Source organism: Corythoichthys intestinalis, chromosome 10 (genome assembly GCF_030265065.1).
Source record: "Corythoichthys intestinalis isolate RoL2023-P3 chromosome 10, ASM3026506v1, whole genome shotgun sequence".
Taxonomy (NCBI): Eukaryota; Metazoa; Chordata; class Actinopteri; order Syngnathiformes; family Syngnathidae; genus Corythoichthys; species Corythoichthys intestinalis.
The window spans coordinates 7,680,798-7,706,918 of record NC_080404.1 but is presented as its reverse complement, the minus strand read 5'-3'; the positions used below and the strand labels follow the sequence as shown (position 1 = coordinate 7,706,918).

General features: G+C 41.4%; 1 protein-coding gene and 1 non-coding gene across 3 annotated transcripts; both read left to right on the top strand.

Moving 5' to 3' along the window:
- Nucleotides 1-1,233: 1,233 nt before the first annotated feature.
- On the top strand, nucleotides 1,234-25,419 carry LOC130922828 (peroxisome proliferator-activated receptor gamma coactivator-related protein 1-like). 2 transcript variants are annotated; one of them, XM_057847970.1, is made up of 14 exons: nucleotides 1,234-1,398; nucleotides 5,986-6,081; nucleotides 6,205-6,351; nucleotides 6,512-6,589; nucleotides 6,672-8,547; nucleotides 8,767-8,820; nucleotides 13,451-13,511; nucleotides 13,750-13,817; nucleotides 16,099-16,759; nucleotides 18,291-18,473; nucleotides 18,543-18,609; nucleotides 18,682-18,803; nucleotides 19,035-19,186; nucleotides 24,997-25,419. In XM_057847970.1, the coding sequence occupies exons 1-14, from the start codon at nucleotides 1,318-1,320 to the stop codon at nucleotides 25,095-25,097; spliced, it is 3,747 nt and encodes a 1,248-aa protein (XP_057703953.1). In that variant the 5' UTR covers nucleotides 1,234-1,317; the 3' UTR covers nucleotides 25,098-25,419. The 2 variants fall into 2 exon arrangements, with proteins under 2 accessions (XP_057703953.1, XP_057703954.1); XM_057847971.1 differs by lacking the exons at nucleotides 19,035-19,186; nucleotides 24,997-25,419 and adding an exon at nucleotides 18,885-19,018.
- LOC130923524 (small nucleolar RNA SNORA50) lies at nucleotides 18,841-18,980 on the top strand. Its single transcript, XR_009064726.1, has one exon. It is a non-coding gene; the product is annotated as a small nucleolar RNA SNORA50 (small nucleolar RNA).
- Nucleotides 25,420-26,121: the final 702 nt, after the last annotated feature.

Sequence of the window (26,121 nt, the reverse complement as noted above, 5' to 3'; positions counted from 1 at the left end):
TGAGTATTGTGCGCTGAAGACTGTCGATTGATGAACATCCAGACTTTTAAAGATGGTTTTGTATCCTTTCCCAGCTTTATACAAATCAACAGTCCTTGATCGCAGGTCTTTAGACAGCTCTTTTGACCGAGCACTGATGCACATGAGACAATGCTTCTCATCAAGACACTTCTTACCAGGTTAGTGTTTTATAGTGGGCAGGGCATCTTTAAACCACTCATCAGTGATTGAGCACACACCTGACTTAAAAGGTTTGGTAATAATTGGTTTCAATCGCTTTTTAAGTCTCCTTAGGCAGGGGGTTCACTTACTTATTTTCCGCCTTCTGTCATTTTTTGCATGCTATCCACATTAAAATATGAAAACCTATAAATGTTTGGATGGTTTTAGTGAAAGCAGACATTGCATTTTCATCAGTGTGATTTTGACAAAGATCAGATCACATTTGATGGTGATTTTATGCAGAAACGGTAGAAAATTTTCAAAACGTTCAGATACTTTTTCACACCGCTGTGTATCGTTCAAAAGACAAAGGCTAGGACGAAAATTAAAATGGCTACCAAAAACAACACTGCACTGTACTTTGATGGGATCAAACTTCCAAATTTAGGCACGCCCACGCAGTTGGGAACCACATTGTCAATGGATTTGTTTTTTTAGATTAAACCGATTGAATCAATTATGGCAACCAGACTACACTTTGAAAGGAGAAAATCCATTCTCAAATGATACATGGAGTATGAAAAAGCAGTTCAAGTGTGAACAATTAACTTATCAGCTGCAAAATGGTGTATACATTTTTTGGGGACAAGCGGCTTTGAAAATGAATGAGTGAACCCTGTACATCCTTTTACAACCCCTAGCATTTGTTGATTGTTATTTCTTTGTTTGTTTTCTCTTGGTTCCATATTTTTTTCCCTCAGAATGGAGTGATTCCATAAAAATTTCACTTCACTTGCTCTATAAAGGTAACATTTACTGACCACAATGATTTTTATTCATTTATTTTAGTGTTTGTGAATACTAAAGAGTTGCACTTTTGAACTAATTCATTATTTTTTCAAGCTTTTTATCTGAGTTTGTTCTACATAATAAAATGTCCGAGCGAGTGCTCGTCCGACACCGGTGATTCCATACTTTTTGCTAGGGGTTGTATGTGAAAAAGAACTACAAAACGTGACTGATTTACCTTTGACCCCTTCCCTGGAGCGTCATTCTACGTCATTTTGCCGGGAACTTGAGTCTGGCGTATCTCGTGCCGGCTGGACTAGTGGCTTTTCATTGGCACATGTGCTAGTTAGGGAGTAAACTTTCAAGATGGCGGTGCGGTGGGGCGCAGGCGAGGATACGTTAACGGCATGCAATATGGATTTTTTCCCGTTGGATACACTCGGCGAGGTAATGAATGTTATTACTTATACCATTTAAGGCTGGTTTAATTGTGACTAATGTTGGGCTTTATTGGTGCACGCAGCAGTGCATAAATTAAACACTACGCGTGCCGAAGTGACACGTGGATGTTACTCGGACCTCATCACAGCGGGTTTTAATAGTTTATTTTTTCATCGTTTACACTTATGGTTGAACTGTCATATTACTTGAACTATGTAGTGAAAGCCTACGTGTCGTCGTTTGAGCTTCACATCGAATAGCTTTTAGCAAGCCGGCACTGCCGCTGCTTGAAAACATATAAAAGTGTTAAAATGGCCAAACTATTTACGTGACAATTGGCCGTTGCAATAGCTTATAGAGCAGACTTTGGTATGCGTTGCATTAACGCGGGTTTAATCAAATGAAAAAAGTAGCATCTGGTGGTATTCCTACAGTTGTAGACTCATGCACACGTGTTGACATCACGACAACGTGCCGGCTAGCTTGGTAGCTTGCAAGGTCTGAGATTCAATCGGCAAAATCGAATTAACGTGAGGAAGTTTATTTTCTAATTCATCACGAGTGGCTTTGTAGTTGAATCGGACAGCAATAAACTGCTTGTTGTCAGGCTGGTGCAGTGGCGTGTCATCATTTCAGCGACGGAGATTGCTGTTCACCTCTACTATTGGCTATGCTTTTTAGTCGGCATACCTTCAGCATAAATCACATTTTTTTCAAAAAGTTATAATCGCTTGTTTGATAATGGTCAAGTAAACCACACGCTCTTTGGTGCGGCTGAATCACGTTTCCTCTGTTGCGCATGCGCACAAGAAAAAACGATTCGAAAGCTTAATAAGCTACTATTAACGTTCTTTGAGGTTCATGTACAAAATCTAGACTCCACATAGTGTCCAAACCTTCAAATATAGCACAGGTCTAAATGTAAATATTGGTATATTAATGCGACACGTGGGTGCATAACTTCCGCTATGAGGACGTGAAGCGTGAAGGCTCAAACCTGTTTGAAGACTGATAACGCCAGTGGAAAGACACACGTGGGCTTTATTTGTGGGTGATTAGGAAATGAGTTGGCTGATTTGATTGATTGGCGGATTTTCACACACAATTTTACACTACATCCATTTTCCACCTTTTCAACCTTCACTAGGGTTGCCAACTCCCTGAAAATTGGGTTGGTAGAGCTGGCCGGCCAGATAATCGTTACCATTTGATAATGTTTTTTGGTATGTTTTTTTTTTTAAATTATTTTTTTAAATTATAATAATTTTACTCAAAACTGAATAAATTAGGTACACATTTGAGTGATGTATGCAAATGAAAAAACAAGAACTATCACCAGTGTATTTTTAATTAAAAAAAAAAAAAAAAAAACTAGAATAAAATTAACATATTGTAGAATCCAAAACATAAAGCCTTCAGAATTTGCCGATCTCTTCGCACAGTCCCCCTCAAGCACCACTGGACAGGGGCCAAGAAAAAGTCTCACCCTGCTCGTTCTCAGGTCATTAGTTTAATCCAGTGCTTCTCAATTATTTTCTGTCACGCCCCCCCAAGGAAGACGTAAATGTTTCGCGCCCCCCCAAACTCTCTGCCGCCACTGTAAATAGTATCATTTGTCTATAAAATTACTATTATAAATACGCATCTGCCTAACATTGTGTCCTTTTTTTCTAATAAAGAAAAAAAGTAACATAGATCAACTTATAATAAAGTATAACTTTATTATAAACATTGTTTTGTTTGTAACAGAGAAGACTTGATGTGCATCAATTTGCCTGAATTAAAAAAAAAAATTCACATCCAAACTAAAAAATACACTCAAGGTACATTTTTGACCATTTGATACAGAAAAATAAAATGTAATAAAATCAGTAAATAATACCAAATTAAAATTGATTAGAAACATTCACTCATGAGGACAATGTGCCAAAAAATTTGACCGAAAAAACAAATCTGAATAAAAGGGGGGGGGGAAGTGTCCTTGGACAGGACAGTTTTTATTTTTGCTGCTCACAGTATTTACCTCCTTTGCAATGATGTGGAGTTATTTTTCAATTAGCATGCTAACAATGCTTACTGATATAACACTGACAAAGCAGGACGATTGTCGGCAATATACGGCACGTTTTCACTGAAAAAATCAAGCGGCTTAACAATGATTGATTTGGCTTCTTGCTGTCTGCTATAATTATTTTTAGACACAGTAAACAGTGGTCTTTCATCATCACCCACTGTATTAAAAGTCAAAGCTAAAAGGCAAACGGTACGAAAAAAGCGCATTCACGGCGCCCGAGGTAGAACCGTAGGTGAGGGCAGTCGTCGTGACGATCCCAAGCCGAAAATGGCACTTCTCGGGCGGCGACGTGAGAACCGGACAAGACAGTGGGTCGCTGCGTGAGTGAGTCCGGTCGGAAAACTGCTTTCGAAAACGGCGGTGGCACACTGCTCTTCATATCTGTTGTCTGTGTGTGCTGAGTGCTCTTCCTTAGTTCAAAAATACTGCGCGCACTCTGAAAATGAGAGCGCCACTGCCACCTACTGAGTGGATGTGCAAGTACACTTTATTCCAGTACGGCAAAAAAAAAAAAAAAAACCACATAAAACATGTTCCCCGAGGTCACATGCGCCCCCCCTGGCATTGCTCTGCGCCCCCCCAGGGGGGCGCGCCCCACTATTTGAGAAGTACTGGTTTAATCCAACAAAAATTCATCCAAACACTTGTCATCCAAAAACAGAAACAAAGGAGCAACTGAGAGATAGATAGATGGATAGATATGTTAATCCAAATAGGAAGAAAGAGAAAGAGTGACATAAAAAAACTATTCTGCCTGTATGCTTCCTGCTTCTGCCTACCGCAACTGTGTTTCATATGTTCAGCAGTGGCCTGGAGTTAGCTATTTAAAGCTAACGATGATTGACAGCTGTGTAGCTTTGATCTTGCCATAGAAGCTTGGTAGCTCTACCATCAAAGGTGCATATGTGTCAAACTGTCAATTAAGCCTGAACGATATATCGTTTAAACATCGCCATTGCGATGTGCGTGTGCCCGATAGTCCCATTGCAACCACGTGTGATAGTTTTTATTTAATTTAATCCACATACGCCTTGCTTTCTGCTGTGCACACAGCCTCACACCCTCCCTCTCCCAGCCCTTTGTTCCTCTCAGTCACTGTGGCACTTGCTTATTAAAGTTAATGATTGCTTTGATCTGGCCAAAGAAGCCGGACAGCAATCTGTCAATCATCGTTAAACTTGTTAAACAGTTTCTGCAAGGAAGCCGCGCTGGAATGTGTGTGTGTGTGTGTGTAGACGTTGGAGACATAAATGCCACAAGTGATCATGAGGAGTTTGAAATTTCTACATGTCACTCCAAAGGTCACAGCTAAGGTAGATAAACAGAAGCATTTAATAAAGCCAAGCATTTATCTACTACAGTACTTTATTCTTGTTCAAAAATGATTTGGCTGGACAGTTATGTTTAAAATGATCATAATTATGACATTTGAAGTGCTTGAAAACCATTTATTTATATACATTTTTTAAATCTCTTTGGGGGGAAAAGTGAGGAAAAAAACATGTCTTATATGTATCTCTTTCCAATGTTAAATCTGAATAAATACATTGAACACAAAAAACACACACACACAAAAAAAACATTGGCGGGGGGTGTGCTACTTCGTGATTTTTCACTTATCGCGGCAGGTTCTGGTCCCCATTAACCGCGAAAAACGAGGGATCACTGTACACTGTGGTGATGGTGTCATCCAAAGTCTTTCCAAACAACTATTCAAGTCATCTAGTGAAAATTTCTTTAAAAAAATATATATACATTTTTTTTAATATCGCAAACTCCCAAAAAATCGCAACAATAGTTTTTTCCAATATTGTTCAGGCCTAGTGTCAATTATTGTTTAGGTTGTTAAATACTAGCGGTATTGTGCTGTGGCAACTCATTGTGTAAGTGAGAGGCTGTTCTCAGCAGCGTGAGCATCAACGCGTGAGTGGATTAGAGTGTCCCCAGTCAATGAAGTATTTATGAAAGACAAGCCTTTTTCAACGTTATTCTTGTTTAAAAAATCATGTTATGAAGGCGGCACGGTGGGACAGTAACATGTTTAAAACAATAAAGAAATTGTACAACAGTAATACAATAACATGTTTCACCTTGATTAAACTTATCCAAGACGGTGCTTTGAGTTGGCAACTTTGCAACTTTTCCTCGGTTGCTCCTTTATTGTTTTTTTTTTTTTTTTTGTGGTCAGTTTGTTAATACATTTTTTTATATCAATTTTGTCATTTGTATGATGTCCCATGTGTGGACCCGTGACATACAAGACCTTCCACTCTTCCAAGCGCCACAAAATATTGTGTTCTATGGCTACATGAACACAGAATTTACAAACTGAAAGATTAGATTCCGTTCTTTAATAAGTTTTCTACTCTTTAGTTATGAATAGTTGAACATCATAAGCAACATTGTTTATACATCTTTGAGTTAAAGAAGCATTTACAAAAAGACTATCGCTTAAAGTCATCCATGTAAATAGTTAATGTGATTAAAACATGATTAAATTTTCTCTGTTGTCTTTGAAGCCTGCTGAATTGTGCTCTGGAGAAACACCAGAGGTTCTTCAAAACTGCTTGGACCCCTCTATTTTATCTATTTTTGATGACACACTGTCAATAGAGGTAAGTTCACACTAACATAAGTAGTCTTACACAAAGCTAACATGTTTAATCATTGTGCCTTGACACAAATCAAATGTATATTTTGGTGCACCCTTGATATTCAAATTTGTTCAAATGTTTTAGAATAAAGGACTAGACGAGGCTGGTGAATCTACGCTTTTAACCGCTCTGGCAGAGATCCTCGACAGTATGGATGATGAGAACCCCTCCCCATTTGACACGTTGCCTGAATCAGATCTGCTGTCTGGTCTTGGCAGGGAACACTCGCCGGTTAGTGCACAGCTGTCTTTGAGCTTATGACAACCAGACCCTCTGTTCAAGATGGGAGTAAAATGGCAGTGCAAAGCTTGAGAGACTATATACAGTTTAATGTTTAATTTTCACCCAAAGTGAAAATATCAATTTGCTTATTCTTTTTTTCACGTTATAGCACAGGAGATCACTCTGTTTACCACGGTACCATTCAGAGAAAGCCTCATTTAATTCAAGACCACTATCAACTGGAAAGGTAGTTCATGCCACACAAACAGTGGATATACTCTGACTACATAGCTACTAAGTTATAACAACTACCTCCTATTTGTATTCAGAACCTCCCCAAGATGACAAGAGACTCCCTGCAGAGAAGTGATGGGGAGGAAGATGATGTTGGCTCTCTTACCTTGAGCCCTCTAAGGCCAACTTTACCTTCTGACTGCACTTTGTCAGGCAGGGGTGGCCTTACCATCCCGTTCCCTGCCATTGTTGAGCAGGAGAGTGGTGCCAGTCTTTCAGTCAGCCTGTGTGACTTTGTCAAACACATGCATTCCTACTGCAGGACTGTTTGCATGGAAGATGCTAAGGGCATGGAGATGTTGCCCGAAGAAAAGATTGCAATTGAGGCGTTCAAACAGGGTGCAAATGGAGAGATCTTAGACACACAAGACCCCCCAGTTATTCAACCAATTGAACAGTCTACAAAAAAAGTGATAATGGAAGAAGAAATAGGTTCTGACAGCTCAGAGCATATAGTTGTTGACGATGATGATGAAGATGAAGCATTCTGTCAGGATCCAAAGATACTTTCTGGCTTGGTTTCAAAAGAGAAAGATAACATTTTGATTAACATGCAGAAGGAAGATTCTATAGTGAGAAGACCATCACGTAGAAAAAGAAAAAAGAAATGTAAGAAAAATCGTCCACCGGTCCAAAGAGTCCTTAGGAGTGCTACAATGAGAGACCGAAATTCACTCCAAAGGACAGAAATAAAGCAACTCAAGAGACAGAAGAAAAATAAAATGCCGAAGTCCCCAGCTGGTCTTGCACAATTCTCTGTAAAACCTAAAGAAATAACCTTGCAACAAAAGGAATCCCAACCAGGAATGACCACTCTTACTCCTAAATCTAATGTGAAAGCTGTTAGGTGTGTGTCGCCACAGGCGACAGGACTTTTAAAATGTGGCATGCCTAAAAGTGAGTCCCCAACAGTCTCCTCCCAGGAGCCAGATAAAATGTCCAAACAGGTGTTGCAAGCTCCTGGTGAGCACTCCAGTCAACTATCTTTGGTGTCTCCTAGCGAACAAGCGTCTGCTGGAAACACATCATCGACTTTAGTTAACTCTCTTCCGCATGCAGCCACTGCCCATCCTGAGCCAAAGCCTAAGTCCCTCAGTCTGGCAGAGTATCGACAACTCCGGCTGCAGAAGAAGCCTGTTGTGGTGGAAATGCAAAGCGACAACAGCACCAAGTGGCCCACCCTTCCCGAACTGCCCAAAGAATTGCCCGCCATCCCCTGCCTGACCCAAACCAGTTCGAGAGATCCTCGCCGGTCCACCTTCAAGACTGCAAAGGAGGTAGCTGAGGTCAAACCTGCCTGGCAACCATGGGGACCATGTGCCCCAGCCACACCTGAAGCGCTTTTAGTACCACCAGCTTATATCGTCGCATCAACTAAGACTGCGAATGCAGTCCCTACACAAGCAAAATTGTTCAAAGGAGTATTGACTTCAAAGCCAAATGTGCCTAAAAAAAATTCTGCTGATACTCTTCATTCTGTCATGAACCGCAACCCTGAATGGAAGCCTGTGAACCTATCAAAAGACAAGTGTCCAAAACTGGCAGAAGAAATGACTGAAGTCACTGAGAATCCTCTACAGTTGGCCAAAGACACTTCAAAGGCCATCCAGTGCAACTCTGCTTCTACCGCTCCTCTTCCCACTCCCCTGCAGGAGACCCCACATTGCCAGAATGTTCCAAAGGTCGTATCTCACTCCACCCATTCGTCAAACGATCACAACACTTCTATAAAAGCCTCGATAACGAACACCAAGCTCTGTTCAACTCCTTTAATTTATCCCTTGAATTCCCAAAGTCTGAACTCCAAACATTTTGCGTGTAAACCGAAACCACAAGTCACGACACCAGCAGGAGCTCCGAAGGCAAAGAGCCCCACACAGGAGCTGATTGAGTCTTTCACCACTGAGATGGGTGAGCTTGACAAATGCACAATGAGTAATAGTCTAAACTGCTTTGCAAATAACTTCAAATTCCACTCGGATGTTGTAATCCTATCTCAAATAGTTTTGGACTAAATTAAACATTCAAGGTCTCCGCTTTAGAACTTCTAATGACTGTTTTGCCCTTGAACCAATTTCTGCTCTATCTGCAGTATGCATTTGTGGTTTTATTCACATTTCTGTTTTGTAGGTATTGAGGCAGCTGATCTAACCAGCCTTTTAGAGCAGTTTGAGGAAACTCAAGGTGAGCAAATTAATTAATTCTGTTTACTAGTCAATTGGAGCTAATGTTTTTTTTTTTTTTAGAGGTTACTAATCTAATCAACACTACATTATGAAAGGATATTTATGTGCCTGATTTCTGGCCTGCAGTTGGAGTTAATGTATTAATAGTTTTTTGTTTGTGGGGTGTAGAGAAGCTTTTTGCTGGGGAATTCTGCCCTGTGCTAAAACTCGGTCATGGGAGGAGTTCGGTAGGGTCATGGAAAACAACTTCTGAGTGGCTTATAGGAGATTCTGGTCCACCATCTAGTATCTCAGGAGAGAAAAACAGTGCACCATTAACACTGTGTATAGTGGAGACTGGGTGCTGCTGACCTCGACCCGGGACGTCGTGAGTCTGAGTGGAGAATACTTCGAAGACCTCCTAAATTCCACCGACACACCATCCTTTGAGGAAACAGAGTCTGGGGACGCAGAGGCGGGCTGTCCTATCTCTGGCGTCGAAGTCGCTGAGGTGGTTGGAAAGCTCCTCGGTGGCAGGGCCCTGGAGGTGGATGAGATCTGCCCAGAGTTCCTAAAAGCTCTGGATGTTGTTGGGGTGTTGTGGCTGACACGTCTCTACAACATTGCGTGGACATCGGGGCCAGTGCCTCTGGATTGGCAGACTGGGGTGGTGGTCCACCTTTTTAAGAATGGGGACCGGAGGTCGTGTTCCAACGATAGAGGGATCACACTCCCAGCCTCCTTGGTAAAATCTTTTCAGGGGTGCTGGAGAGGAGGGTCTGCGGGAGGTTGAATCTCGGATTTATGAGGAGCAGTGTGGTTTTCATCCGGGCCGTGGAACAGTGGACCAGCTCTACACCCTCGTCAGGATTCTCGAGGGTGCATGGGTGTTGGCTCAACCGATCCACATGTTTTGTGGATTTGGAAAAGGTGTCCCTCGGGGAGTGCTGTGGAGGGTGCTTTGGGAGTACGGGGTACTGAGCCCATTGTTAAGGGCTGTTCGTTCCCTGTACGACCGATGTCAGAGTTTGGTCCGCATTGCCGGCAGTAAGATGGATTCGTTCCCAGTGAGAGTTGGACTCCGCCAAGGTTGCCCTTTGTCACTGATTGTGTTCATAACTTTTATGGACAGAATTTCTAAACAGAACAGAGGTGTTCAGTGGGTCGGGTTTAGTGACCTTAGCATTGCGTCTCTGCTTTCTGCAGCCGATGTGGTGCTGTTGGCTTCATCAAGCTGTAATCTCCAATTTTCACTGGAGCGGTTCGCAGCCGAGTGTGAAGCGGTCGGGATGAAGATAAGCACCTCCAAATCAGAGATCATGGTCTTCTGTCAGAAAAGGGTGCCCTCGCTAGGTCGGGGATGAGATACTGCCCCAAGTGGAGGAGTTTAAATATTTAGGGGTCTTGTTCACGAGTGAGTGAGGGTGGGTAGGAGAGAGATCGACAGGCGGACTCTGTTCTGGTCCGTTGTGGTGAAAAAGGAGCTGAGCCAGAAGGTGAAGCATTCAATTTACCAGTCAATCTATGTTGTTACCCTCACCGATGGTCACGACCTATGGGTTGTGAGCGAATGAACAAGATCCTTGATATAAGCGGCCGAAATTAGTTTCCTCCACATGATATCTGGGCTCTCTCTTAGAGATAGGGTGAGAACCTCGGTCATCCTGGAGGGACTCAGGGTTGAGCCGCTACTCTTCCGCGTTGAAAGGAAGCCAGCTGAGTCCGAAATAGATGCCCGAGCGGTATGACAGATGTCATTAAGTGTCATCCGGCAAATTTTGTCACTAAATCCATTTAACATAATTTTCAGACTATAAGCCGCTACAATTTTCCCTCATTTTGAATCCTGTGGCTTATAGTCCAGTGCGGCTTATTCGTTGATTTACAGTGCCTTGCAAAAGTATTCGGCCCCCTTGAACCTTGCAACCTTTCGCCACATTTCAGGCTTCAAACATTAAGATATAAAATTTTAATTTTTTGTCAAGAATCAACAACAAGTGGGACACAATCGTGAAGTGGAACAAAATTTATTGGATAATTTAAACTTTTTTAACAAAGAAAAAACTGAAAAGTGGGGCGTGCAATATTATTCGGCCCCCTTGCGCTAATACTTTGTAGCGCCACCTTTTGCTCCAATTACAGCTGCAAGTCGCTTGGGGTATGTTTCTATCAGTTTTGCACATCGAGAGACTGACATTCTTGCCCATTCTTCCTTGCAAAACAGCTCGAGTTCAGTGAGGTTGGATGGAGAGTGTTTGTGAACAGCAGTCTTCAGCTCTTTCCACAGATTTGCGATTGGATTCAGGTCTGGACTTTGACTTGGCCATTCTAACACCTGGATACATTTATTCTTGAACCATTCCATTGTAGATTTGGCTTTATGTTTTGGATCATTGTCCTGTTGGAAGATAAATCTCCGTCCCAGTCTCAGGTCTTGTGCAGATACCAACAGGTTTTCTTCCAGAATGTTCCTGTATTTGGCTGCATCCATCTTCCCGTCAATTTTAACCATCTTCCCTGTCCCTGCTAAAGAAAAGCAGGCCCAAACCATGATGCTGCCACCACCGTGTTTGACAGTGGGGATGGTGTGTTCAGGGTGATGAGCTGTGTTGCTTTTACCCCAAACATATCGTTTTGCGTTGTGGCCAAAAAGTTCAATTTTGGTTTCATCTGACCAGAGCACCTTCTTCCACATGTTTGTTGTGTCTCCCAGGTGGCTTGTGGCAAACTTTAAACGAGACTTTTTATGGATATCTTTGAGAAATGGCTTTCTTCTTGCCACTCTTCCATAAAGGCCAGATTTGTGCAGTGTACGACTGATTGTTGTCCTATGGACAGACTCTCCCACCTCAGCTGTTGATCTCTGCAGTTCATCCAGAGTGATCATGGGCCTCTTGGCTGCATCTCTGATCAGTTTTCTCCTTGTTTGAGAAGAAAGTTTGGAAGGACGGCCGGGTCTTGGTAGATTTGCAGTGGTCTGATGCTCCTTCCATTTCAATATGATGGCTTGCACAGTGCTCCTTGAGATGTTTAAAGCTTGGGAAATCCTTTTTGTATCCAAATCCGGCTTTAAACTTCTCCACAACAGTATCTCGGACCTGTCTGGTGTGTTCCTTGGTTTTCATAATGCTCTCTGCACTTTAAACAGAACCCTGAGACTATCACAGAGCAGGTGCATTTATACGGAGACTTGATTACACACAGGTGGATTCTATTTATCATCATCGGTCATTTAGGACAACATTGGATCATTCAGAGATCCTCACTGAACTTCTGGAGTGAGTTTGCTGCACTGAAAGTAAAGGGGCCAAATAATATTGCACGCCCCACTTTTCAGTTTTTTATTTGTTAAAAAAGTTTAAATTATCCAATAAATGTTGTTCCACTTCACGATTGTGTCCCACTTGTTGTTGATTCTTGACAAAAAAATTAAATTTCATATCTTTATGTTTGAAGCCTGAAATGTGGCGAAAGGTTGCAATATTCAAGGGGGCCGAATACTTTTGCAAGGCACTGTGTTTGGGTTAATAGATAAGACTTTATTTGACAGCGGCGTCATAAGACTGCCATAAGACCGCCATAATTAGGACTTGACACTATCATGAGCTTTAATGAATGCTTATGACAGATGTCATAAAGTGTCATCTGGGAAATTATATCACCAACTCCATTTATGTAAATCTTGGATTTTTTATATCCATTCAAAGTGAGATAATTTGACGTCTGTCGTAACCATTCATCAATGCTCATGGCAGTGTCATGTCATAATAATGATGTTTTTATGACAGTCTTATAGCGCCACTGTCAAAGTAGCTAACTAGCAATTAATGAAACAACTGGAACAGTAACTGGAAGAAATAATTAGCACAGAACATGAATTTTGATATTTACATCTGTATAGCTGCAATGCATGCTAGGAGGCATGTTGGACAACAACAGTGTTGACAGCAGGTGGCGGCAGAGGTTGACTGTCTCCCCCAAGCGCCCAGTGATGGCAAAATGATGCTTCTTGAATTAATGAAGCTTTGGAGCCAGTTGGTTCAAAGCTTTGAACCAGTTGGCTCCAAAGCGTCATAGTGGTTCATTTTGTTTTATTACAGACTTATGATGCCGCTGTCAAATAAAATGTTACTGGTTAATATCTTTTGGTGTAAAGATCCCATACTACATTGAGCACAGCTGTGGCTTATAGTCCAGTGCGGCTTATCTATGAACAAATGCCTTTTTCATGTCAAATTTGGTGGGTTGCGGCTTAGTCAGGTGCGCCTTACAGTACAGAAATTACGGTATGGCAGGATGACACTTGATGACATCTGTCATAAAAATTCATTAATGCTCATGAAAGAGTCATGGCATAATTACGACAGTCTTATGACGCCACTGTCAAATAAAGTGTTACTGGTTAATATCTTTTGTTGTAAATATCCTATACAGTAAGGACAACTGCTGCTTTCTGTGAACAAATGCCGTTTTTGTGTTAAATTTAGTGAGTGCTGCTTATAGTCAGGTGTGCCTTATAGTCCAAAAATTACAGTAACTGCTTTGTTATTGAGTCCTACTCACGTCCTTGTGGCAGCTGCACTGTACCTGAAGCTGACATTTGTTATCCTCTAATCATATTTCTGCCATTCCCCCATTCTCATCTTTAGCCAAAGAACAACAAAGTGTACCGGAGGTCTATGGTAGAGCAGCAGCTGTAGGAAACTCTAGGTGAGTTACCCTACAGCAGTCATGCTGCTCTGTGCTTGTAAATGGAGTCAAATGTATACATGTATTGTGTGAGTACATTTTTGCCAAGACCTGCCGCCAAACTCAATCCTCAGTAATGCCCCTGAAATGGGCTTCAACTCTGGGATTCACAGTCGAATGAATCTAGAGGCGTACCATAGTTCCTGTCCTAAAAAAAATACATGCATGTGAATAATCAATTCATTTGCTCACGTTTTAGTGCGGAATTTGCACGTGAGAGAATGGTTGTGGAGCGTGTCAGAGCCAACGACCTTTCAAGCCCTGCAGGTAATCGCTTTCTTATCAAGCCTACCTATTAAATGAAACGTGTTTTGTAAAATGATGACCACAGTGCGAAAAAAAATTGGCCAGTTCTCATAATCATGATTTTTAGTTTTTTTTTCACTTTATTAAGATCATGAAATGAATATAAACATCGGAGAAATTTAACCATAGTGAACATAAAATTTTAAAATTGTGATTTTATTAAGAAAAAATACCATGGTATGAAAAGGTATCTGAACCTTTTGGAATTTCACCATCAAATTTGATCTGATCTTTGTCAAAATCACAAAGATGAAAAACTAGTGTCTGCTTTAACTAAAACCACCCAAACATTCATAGGTTTTCATATTTTAATGAAGGTAGTATGCAAACAATGACAGAAGGGGAAAATAAGTGAGCCATCACATTTAGTATTTAGTAACCCCCCCCCCCCCCCCCCCCCCCCCCCCTCAGTGATTTCTGTAAGTCTTTAGCAGACACTCTGAGCATTCTGCGCTGAACTCTTGGCGTCATCTTTGCTGGACGGCCACTCCTTGGGAGAGAAGCAACAGTGCCGAACTCTTTCCATTTGTAGACAACTTCTCTGACTGTCGATTGATGAACATGAAGACTTTTAGAGATGGCTTTGTATCCTTTCCCAGTTTTATACAAATCAACAATCCTTGATCGCAGGTTTTCAGACAGCTCTTTTGACTGAGCCATGATGCACATCAGACAATGCTTCTCATCAAGACATTTCTTACCATGTGTGTTTTATAGTGGTCAGGCCAGCTTTAAACTACTCATCGGTGATCGGGCCCACACCTGACTTAAAATGTTTGGTAAAAATTGGTTTCAATTGCTCTTTGTCTCCTTAGGCAGAGGGTTCATTTATTTTTCCCCCTTCTGTCATTGTTTGCATGCTATCCTCAATAAAATATGAAAAACTATCGATATTTGGGTGGTTGTAGTTAAAGCAGACGCTGTATTTTCATCTGTTTGATTTTAACAAAGATCAGATACCATCTGATGGTGATCTTATGGGGAAATGTGAGAAATTCCGAAAGGTTCATATACTTTTTTCATTCCACTGTAAGTAGTCCTTTGCTATGCGTATTTTTCTAACACTTTTAAAGACATTTTTTTTTCTGTTTTTGGAGTACTGCAATCCTGTTTTTCCTGACGATGTATACCAACACCAGATATACGTAAGATAAAAATAAAAACTGAATCCCAGACCAATTTCTAATGTTTGGACACCAAAATTGCGACACAGAAAATCTGTCTCACTAAATAATGTCAGTTTTTTAACATGTACAGGTAGTCCCCGGGGTACAACGTACTCTACTTTCATGATTTTCACTTTTCGACGCTGGAGTCTTCCAGTCATTTAAAAAAATTTTTAAAAAATTTAAGTCGCGTAAACGGAAGCCTACCTTATTGTGCCTCACAGTATCTTATTTTTATTTTATTAATATGACATGTTTTGTCATCACTAAACGTGAAGTTGTTCAGCTTGACAGAGAGCAAACAAGGGAATTGTGGTTTTTTGAAGCTTTTTACTTTTGGCAATTTGTGAAGCTATAACACACATATGTACACGTCCAAAACGACACGCATTTCAACAATAAAACACTTGACACAAAACAATTGGTTTTCACATATCCATCTAGTCTGATCAATATCTAAATTTAGATTACATCGCTCACATGTAAATCCAAAATCTGTAGCTCTAAACCTAATTACAAATGCAAGTACAAACATATATTAGCTGAAACAACTTACTGCATGATGTGGGCCAAACCACAGTGCAGATGTCATTTATCCATGTAAGACAAGTCTGCTTCTCAGTAATACAAGGCGACAGTTCAGCCAGACCCAGCGCTGCCACCAGAGGGAAGCGTATACACCATCATTAAACAAAATGAAATACTTTTGGACTTTTTGGATAGTTATTTTGAGATTTAGGGGTATTTAACGTGTTAAAAAAATTCCGGTTGCGTCGCCAGCCTAGGAACGGAACTTGTTCGTAACCCGGGGACTACCTGTTAACCTAACAGAACAAAATGTGTACTTTTATGTTGACGGGAAAACTAGGGAAAATGGTCACCTCATTCATGAGAACGACCGATTAGACGTCTGTTGCCGTCAATGGGTGTAAATTGGTTAGGGTTTTAAATCCTCTTGTTTTATTACCACAGCACATACTCTGTAATACCATACATATCTGTGTATTGGCAGTGAATGAGTTAATTGTCTGACATGGTAATGGTGCACTATTTTTTTTGTTTTTGGTTTTTTTTAGCTTTGACTCCTCCAGCCACTCCTCCACATCAGATGTGGAAACCTTTAACTCCTATTAACCTGTTGGGAAAGGCCAAAGCTTCACAGTCATCCAAAACGAACCCTTCCAAGGCTATTCAAATAGAGGCTCGTCCTTTGACCTCAGCGAGATTATACGTCAAGCCCACCGTGGCTGCTGCCACTGTGCCTTATGATATTGTGTGCATGGATCATGACTACTGCTTGCCCACTAGGGACGATGCTTCTACAGGCAAAGCAGACAAATGCTTGAAAGTGAAACAGCAGATTACAATTAAACTCATCCAACACCCTGCTGCAGCCAATACAACACCAGCATGTGTCCAGGCCACCACCTGCCAATCAAACCCCAGCATGGAAGTCTCATCCTCACCTCCAGAGGGTCTGGATAATGGCATTAATAGGATGGGGCAATCCTCTGTTCTGGAGACACCCGAAGCTTCTCCAACTCGTGAGGAGAGCGAATCGACCGAAAGTACTCCTCGAAAAAGGTCTGTTGAGAGGTATCGTCAGCACAGTGCCTCTCGCAGTCCCAGCCCCAAACGGAGAGGGCAAAAACGAAGATCCCGACGTTCTCCATCTGTGTCAAGCAGCTCAGAATCAGATTCCTACTTGTCGAGATCTCCGTTGCCATCCAAGAAAAGGTTTGATCCATGTCTCATAATACCTGATCATAGACTTCATAATATATTGACGGGTCACAGGGCACGGGGCCGATTAATAGGGAGCCTGCATTGTTGGCGTGGCTGTCAACGCTGACAGTGGAATCGCAGACAAAATGCTTTTTTCATTGAAAATTCTTGTGAATAAATGCTTAAATCCCTGAATTCTTTATACATATGGACATAAGTCTTGATTCTGTTAAAAGCAAAAAACATGCAGTTCGCATTTATTATGCGTAAATATTGCAAACTGATGCTAAGTTACAGCTTTTTCCATTGAAAATTGTTTTGAATAAATGCTTAAATCCCTGAATTCTTTATAGATGTGGATGTAAAATAATCTCTCGGTTAAAAGCAAAAAAAAAAAAAAAAAAAACCCGTGCAGTTATTTACGTAACTATGATGCTAGTCAGTAAGCAAATTTGCGGCCACCCTATGTAAACAGAACTTTTTCAATTGAAAATTCTTGTGAGTAAAAATGCTTAAATCCCTGAATTCTTTATAGATATGGACGTAAAAGTCTCGATTCTTGGTTAAAAGTAAAAAAAGACGTGCAGTTAGAATTTATTTTACGTAAATATTGCGAACTATGATACTAGTCTTTAGGCCACTGTGGCGCAGCCTTATCACCACAAAGAGCTTTTTCTGTTGAAAATTCTTGTGAAAAAATGCTTAAATCCCTGAATTCTTTATCAATATGGACATAAAACAGTTTCCATTCTTGGTAAAAGCAAAAAAAAAAAACAAACGTACAGTTGGCATTTTACGTAAATATTGCGAACTATTATGCTCGTCAGTAAGCAAATTAGTCGCTGCTATATCACAAAGAGCATTTTCCACTGAAAATTATTGTGAACAAATGCTTAAATCCCAGGATTCTTTATAGATATGGACATAAAACAGTCTCGATTCTTGGTTAAAAGCATAAAAAAAAAACAAAAAAAAAAACGGGCAGTTAGCATTTATTTTACGTAAATATTGCGAACTATGATACCAGTCTTTACGCCAGTGTAGCGCCGCCTTATCACAAAGAGCTTTTTCTGTTGAAAATTCTTTTGAATAAATGCTTAAATCCCTGGATTTATTGATATGGGCGTAAAACAGTCTCGATTCTTGGTTAAAAACAAAACAAAAAAAACGGGCAGTTAGCATTTACTTTATGTAAATGTCGAGGAATAATGCTAGTCTATAGCGGTTAATTTCTCCCATTGATTATTTTCACGTTTCAAAATGCATGCATGGTACGAAAAATATAATAATTACCTTGAATCCTCGAACAAATCACTCCTGAGACAATCCTTCCTGTTTGTATGCTGTACAGCTTTTGTACTTTTTCAAACTAAATCTGGCGTTTGATCCCTGCATGTGACCGACTGATAATAAATGAAACTTCCCCCTTTGGGAAGGTGTGACACAGTGAATGGGGAATGTGTCACGTCTATATATTATGAAGTCTATGATCTGATTTCCTTTTGGCTTTTGATTTATTGTGCTTCCTCCTTTTCTGCGATAGGTTTCGTAATAGATCTGGATCTTCATCCCGGTCCTCTTCTCTGTCTTCCGTCTCACGCTCTCCTTCCAGGAAGAGAAAATACTCATATTCTTCTTCGAACTCCAGTTCTCGGAGTCGCTCAAGATCCCGGTCTCATTCTCCCCAAAGACGAGTGCCGTGGAGGCGAACAAAGACAGTTTATAGGTACCGATTTGCAACTGCAATGTTTCTTAGGCCTGCTGAATTGAAGGCTTGAAATTGTTCTTTCTTCAGTTCTTCATATCGGGGTACTTATGGATACTCTGCTGACAATGTGAAGTCTCGCAAGGACAAAGCCATTGTAAGAGAAATAAGAGTGGTTGTGTTTTGCGAAGTCCTTGGTTTTACTTGAATTTGAAAATTTGTTTAACAGGAGGAGAGGCGGGTAGTTTACATTGGTCGGATTCGGGGCACAATGACCCAAAGGGAGCTCAGAGAGCGTTTCTCATATTTTGGTGAGGTGGAAGATTGTACTCTGCACTTTAGGGAACATGGGTGAGTGCTCCGTCTCCGGCTCACCTTCCTTGCAATGGCGCATTGTGACTGAACCCTTTTGGTCTCTTCTATGGCTGATAGGGTCAAGATACAATGCTAAAGCATAATCAGGCCTGCTCATAACTGGGGCATTCTGGTTGTATTCCCAGGTCGCTCTTTTAAAAGCGAGCCACAAATTATGAAATGACATAGTCATCTATCAGTACCTTCTCATACATGTATCTATTACAGGGACAACTACGGGTTTGTGACATACTACGATACCAAGGATGCCTTTACCGCCATTGAGAATGGAAGCAAGCTGCGTAAGCCAGACGAGCTGCCATTTGAGCTGTGCTTTGGTGGAAGACGGCAGTTCTGCAAAACCACCTATGCTGACCTAGGTAGTAGACAATACCAAATGGATGCTTTCGACCTAACATGGGCGACATGACAAAAATATGGGGCTAGATCAGTCTTACAATGAACACACACACATCTGACACGAAACTCATTGTGGGATTTATGAACACATCTAACACGAAACACATTGTACGATTCATATAAACACATATCGCACGAAACACTCATTGTACGATTCGTAAACACTTATCACACGAAACTCACGCTGTGGGGACTATTTTGAAAATAACCACCGAGGGGCTTAGAAGGCTCTGGGTTTCTTGACTCGTTGAATCATTCCAAATAAACTGAATGTAAAGTTTAAGGTTTTTATTCCAAAATTCAAACAATACTACTTGAGGTTTCTAAGTCCAATAAACAAAACTAAACCATAACGTGTAGTAGTGAAACAACGGTCAACACAAAATATGCCTTGAGCCAGCTAACCCCCTTGCTCTGTGTTCAACTGTCTTGGATCCTTCTGACAGCCCAATTTGAAGAAGGCATAACAACTGAAATGTGTCGAAGGCTGATTACCTAAAACCACCCCCACACCTACCAATTAATGAACCCAAGTAGACAGACAAACACTAAACAAAAGAAATAGTATAACCTAATCAAAATCAACATTAATAGACACTCTGGCTCATACAGACGCATTGTAAAATACGTAAACACGTCACACGAAACACATTCATCAAATGTGTGTGTGTTGTCTTGTCTTACCCACTCACGAGTGTGTTGATCTTTTTGAGACTCCTTTCGCGCAGCCGAGAAACACACTTGGCACTTGGGACAGCAATGTTTTTAATAGGCAGCCATAATTCATGTTTTTATTGAGGAAAATACAAGTATATGAAATAGTCGCTAACGGGATTCGAACCGAGCTTCCTGTATGATAGCCAACCGCTTATAAAACTGGACTGTACTTCCACACGAGGATCCCGTCATTTTCTTTTATAATCCCGAGGGATTCCACATGCATTGTTTCTTTGTGCAATAAAATTTGAAAGGGAAACGCAACTGAAAAAGTGAGGCTGCCAAGACCACTTATTTAGAAAACGCAGCTAACTTCACCGAAGTTGCCAGCCAGACGCAGTTTCTCGTGCTGAACTCGAAGGCGCACAGCAGTAACATAATGAAACAGCCCAGCCTGCAGACCCGGCTGCAGAAAGAATTTACAGGGGGGGCATTACATTTTTTTGGGGGGGGGGGCACACTTCTTCAACGTAAATTTAGCCTGAACAGTGGCGTTTTTAGGCGTTATATTTTCTGATGATGGTGTCAATCAGTGAAACTGCAGGAGGTGGCAGCGCTATCGGTTCATGTTGACTTTCGGCCGCGTCTTTGTCATGGCTTGAGTTCGGCTTTAGTTTCTTGAAAAAAAACACTGATGTCCATTCCAATTTAAATTAGCAACGGAGGAGCCATTCAATCGCCATTTCTGTAACCGAAGCAATCCCTATCCAATCACAGTACCCAATAGCCGGCTACTCAGCCCGCCCCCCTTCGGCCCGCCCCCTCCTCCCCTCCCCCTATCTGTGATCGGCTAGAAATTGCCTTCATTCGCTGCTCAGATTGGTTGAATTGAACGACTACAGATCAAGATAGGATGAATAAAGCAGTGTTTTTCAACCTATTCTGAGTCACGGGACGATTTTACGTTGGAAAAAATCTCGTGGCACACCACACCAAAATGCTCAAATTACTTTCTGTACAGTATATTTAATTATTTAAAATAATTTCTCAGTATTTATACTTATTCAGTGAGAAACTTGAGCCTGTCAAGATGAACACAAAGCCAAAAAACTGGCAGGAATATTCTTCAACAGCTCTCAGTGCCTCTCTGTTTTTATTTTTTTGCAGTTAGGCTTGAAAAACTTTGAATTATCAGACAGGGCGACTTGAGCAATGTCTTTAAGCACATCAGGGCTGGTCATCTCGCTAACAATGGCTTTGCAGGCCAGTAGTATTAACGTCTCTGCCACAGTTTGGGATTTTTTGGATTTAGCAACCAAGTAACTGGCTTTCAGGGCTTTCTTATTTACCTTTGTAGTTTTTCTCAAAAAAGTTGCCCATTTCTGTTTTCACGAAGGCGAACAAAATAGTTCTGAAGCGACAGGCGTTCATTTGGAGATGACGTTTAAACGTGTATGGCGCTAGATAGCTGCTAGTGTCGCGTTCAAGAACTGCTCGGATTTCTAGCCATCACCCACCTTGCGGTCCTCGATAATGTGTTGGAATAAAACACAGGGAGGATTGACGGTCGTCATATATGGATAAAATGGAAAGGACACTTTTGTGTATATTGACACTTGACTAGTCAAAGGATGAAAAGCAGACGTGCTGGGGTCCACATTGTTGCGGAAAGCAAGGTGGCTGATGGCTAGAAATCCGAGCAGTTATTAAACGCAACACGAGCTGTGCCTCGCTCATCTGCACACAACCGAGAACTTTTTGCCTACTCCTTCCTTTCTACTGCAACTTTGCCCGACGATGTTAAAAAAAAAGCGACATTGGATAATTTCTCGCGGCACACCTGACGATCTCTCACGGCGGCGGCACAATCGGTTGAAAAACACTGGAATAGAGGGCTGTCCTATCCGTGTGGGTGTTTTTGTGGAAGATTTTTTTTAAAAAATTACACAGTACAGTTTAATCGGGCTAGGGCGGGCACAGCAGTCTCTCAGGGCGGGCCAGGCCCCCTAATGCCCGCCCATGCCGCCGGGTCTGCCAGCCCGTGTGATTGGCTGTTTAAGAGGGAGACGTCTGATTAACTGCAGACGGGCTCCGTTTAGGAAAAACTATGCAGGTGTGTTTCTCGGCTGCGCGAAACAATTCTCAAAAAGATCCAACACTCGTGAGTGGGAATTTCAAATTAAAAGCATGTTATAAATGCGCGTAAGACTATTCACACACACGTGGGTTTCGTATGATATGTGTTTACTAATCATATAGGTGTGTGTTCATTATGAGACTGATCTAGCCCCATACAAAATTTGTTGTTCTTATCAGTTGAAATCAATAAGTATAACAATATTTTTTTTTCTTTGAAATTTGAAGTCTGATTTTTGCTCCTAAGTGAAAGTTGACAAAACCAGATGCAACTTTAACCATTATTTAGTGTCAGAACAAAGATGCATGCATGGTGACAAATGACAACACAGCATTTCACAGAACATTGCACAAAATCTGAGGTTGACATGGAATCTCAAAAAAAATTAAATAAACATAAATAGATTCATTTTAATTGACAGCAACATGTTAGTCATTTGTGCATGGTCTTGAGGTGTCTGACAATGTCATCAAAATAGACAAAATGTTCAGTTTTAAAAAAAGATTGACAGTTTAACAAGTCGGCCATTGCTTTAAAGTGCCTGTGACAGCATAAAAAATCTTGAATAGCATTATATGAGATAGAATCACATGTTGAGACGATTCGACTATGTACAACAATTTGGCAAAGCACAGATGACGAGAAATTAGTCTTTTAATCTGCCGTTTAGCACTGCCTGTCATTATAACGCTCTCGCCTCCCCAGCCGGATGATCTCGGCAGAGTAACAATTTCATCTGATTTAGAATTCAACCCATTGAGGGGGAAGATTCAGAACGAGGAAAATACCACAGAGAGCAGCAAAATGTCATGATTATTTCATTCTCTCTACTCCAATATTTTTACAGGATATTCTTTTTTTCCCCAAGTATTTTTCCCCAATTGCTATATAAATGGTATTGTCATGACAAGTAAGTCTTGTGCTAAATGGAATATGAAATATTAAAAATACTTTTATTCAGTACGACAGGGAAAATTACTGCACAGTGTCCAACTCCCGACTTCTTCCTCTCCCGAATGATATTTTATGCCACCGGAGTTAGTCCGGCTTTTGTCATTTCCCTGTCTTCGGAGAGTGTGAACAAACCAGGAGGCCTGACAGCTAGCCGACATGCTAAGCTGAACCGAGCAGCTTTTCCAATTCTTATCCTCTCCTTTCGAAAACGAAAAATCGCACAAAACTACCCCGATACATGTCACACACGGCGGCGGGCTTGATTGTCTTCACCGATTGGCCAGCCACAGGCGGCAAGCAAGCTCGTTCTGCTGCGGCTCCGGCGGGCAGGCAGAGAGGGGAGAGAGAGGAATGAATGCCGAAAATAATGCATTCTCTATGGACAAACTGGCCGACGGAGCGGGACGCTGCCCGAGCCCAAGCCGAGGATTGGCGCCCCCACAAAGACGACCGAGGGGGTGGAAGTGACCATGGTGTGTGACAAGCCGCTGGTCGTCGGCTGAGTGGCCTTCTCGGTGGACAGGGTGCATTGTCACCCACAATATGCAAAACACCTAATTAAAACGTGTGTCATGAATTATCCCAGTATTTGACATAATATTAAGCATGTAGCTTACTCACTTCGTCTGTTCAATGGGTCCCAAAGTTGTCGGATTTGTTTTGGCCATCATCCGCGGTGAACAGGAACTTTTTGAAAACCAAAACAGCTAACACGCCTCTCCCTGGTGCAGCAACAAAAGCCTGCAGCACATTGGGCTGGCGTGATGCGAAAAATAAATGACATAATCCAGAAAATAAGATGAATCCGCAGTCGTTTTGCATACTTTAGTTTTGGCTGTATACTGTTACGTGCCAAAGACGGCTCGCGAAGGGCGTAACATAAAACAAGCCACACAAATGTACGAGTGGACACAAATTTATTTACAGAACAATCAAACTCGCAATGAATATGTACAGAATGCCGACGAAGCGTGACTTCAGGGTAAGCCAAGGCCAAAACAACAAACAAAAGGAACTACACTTAAACCCCACCCGCTAACTAAACCCTGATCATGTAAAAGGAACAAAGAAAAGACAGCGCCTAACCTAAATTCCTACTCTATACAAAACAGGAGAAAACGTTGAACAGAAATGGCGACTTACCCTTACTTGCTTCAGTGCTCTTATTTACAGTGGTGAACAAAAACGATCCAATAACGAAAAACACAAAAGACCTCACCGAAAAAGCGGGAGTGTATCAAACTAGCGATCAAATGCAAACGAGCGTGAATGGCGAGCAAATAGCTGGCGAGGAGGAGCGCGGCAGAATACTGTCAAATGCAACCTCCTAGAACGTTGACAGCGGCAGGTTTAAGAAGCTTGGCGCCTTTTTCCGTGGCCAATCAGCGGCGGTGACGTCGTCGGTCCGTCCTGCGTCGATCAGCTGTCGTCACAGTGGGAGGGGAAGCAGCCAGCTGGTGGAGGTGACGATCAGCTGACTGGAAGAATCTCAGAAAAGTAACTATTAAACGGCCAGGGCCGTCACAATATCAAAGATGATTAGTCCGCTGACGTCACATTAGCATTCTTCGTCAATCCAGGAAGTCACTGATTTTCATGGCACGGGAATCAAAAAATCAAATATATCGATCGCTTCCACACACATCCAAGCGGTCCATTTCATTCAGGAGCATAAAATACTGCGTGAAATATGGAATAAACATGCTTTTTTCTGTCTTATGCACTTTAAAGTTAAGAGGCCAGAAAAATAAGTCTGTCCACAGTGTCGGGCTTAAATGCTACTCTGTGACAGGTCTCAATAAATGTCCCCAATGTACTGAATACACTCTGAGAACTAGCGTTCACGTCGCATCAGCGCCCTCTGGCTTTCGGGTGAAATAATTACAGTTTAAATAATGGACTTTTCTCAAGCGTTATTTCTGTTGACAAAAATTATACGACGATAATTATTGTTATTGTTTTATCACCCAGGGTGACTTTCAAACCTCGTTCTTCCCCTTCATTGCTCCTCTTGCTTTGCAGATTCTAGCAGAGACTATGACCCGGCATCAGCAAATGGCAAGATGAAGACACTAGACTTCGACACTTTACTGAAACAGGCCCAGCGGAGTCTGAGGAGGTAACAGGAGGCCTGCCGTAGGAAGCAGTAAACATTTACCACAAGGGCAAAATGTCTTCTTAGTTTGTTGTGGCTTTAGGTTTATTTTATTTTTTTAAATTTATTTTGTTTGGACGAGTCTAATACCTTCTATTGAAGAGATTTATAATTAAATGAGTAAAATAAGTTGAAAAAAAGTGGAATGTGACAAATCTTTTTATTTTAAAGTGTGAAAACAAAATGTATGTAGAGAATCACTTTTAAAGGGAACAACAAAAAGGGCTCCCTAAATGTTGGGAGAGGATGTGCTACAAGACCTCAATAAAAGCTTGAACATGAAATGTCTTGTCTGGTCAGTTATGTTTACCTTAAATGCAAGGCCAGGCAATTACTTGCATTTAAAAGGCCGTTGGAGGGTTACTATTTAAACGGTAACAGGTTTTAGTTTTATTGTCAGGTGAACATGCAACAAAAAAAATCAAGCTAGGTAAAATGCGTAGCTGTCGAGCAGAAGTAATTCTATCTCAACTTTGTCTCTAAATTGTCAGCTTCCTTAGTTTAATTTGGATCTAAAATCCTGAACTCGGTACTTGCTGACGCCTCAACGTTGATGACCTCTTGTCTGGTTATTTTCCTCTGGTGCTGCTGTGGTTTTCTAATCATATAGGTGTTAGATTTTGCCTGAGAGGGCTGATAACCCCACCCTACTAGTTTCAAGACAAGATTTATATTATCAACAAAAAATCCCAAAGGGTTTAACACAGTTGACATTAAAACAATAACAGTAAATGAGTCAAAAATATTAAACATGAATTAAACTAAACCCTAACCCTTAAAAATTACATCCCATTATTTAGTACATTCCTGCATGGAATCATTTTTTTACCCCGTGTCCCACACCCCAAAAACATAGGTGCATGGTTGGCAGGGCCAGATCCACCATGGTGGTGGTGTGGGAGGCGGGGCAACGGCCCCTCTAAAAGATGGGATTGCCACACCAGTTGCCACGCACGTTGTCGGTACCAATGGAAACAAAGTTGACATTTACA

Excerpts from the sequence above, each read along its gene's own strand:
- LOC130922828 (XM_057847970.1), top strand. The coding sequence starts at position 1,318 with ATGGCGGTGCGGTGGGGCGCAGGCGAGGATACGTTAACGGCATGCAAT. Across the intron at positions 18,474-18,542 it reads CGAACAAAGACAGTTTATAG|TTCTTCATATCGGGGTACTT; the intron begins GTACCGATTTGC and ends TTCTTTCTTCAG. Across the intron at positions 18,610-18,681 it reads CTCGCAAGGACAAAGCCATT|GAGGAGAGGCGGGTAGTTTA; the intron begins GTAAGAGAAATA and ends TTTGTTTAACAG.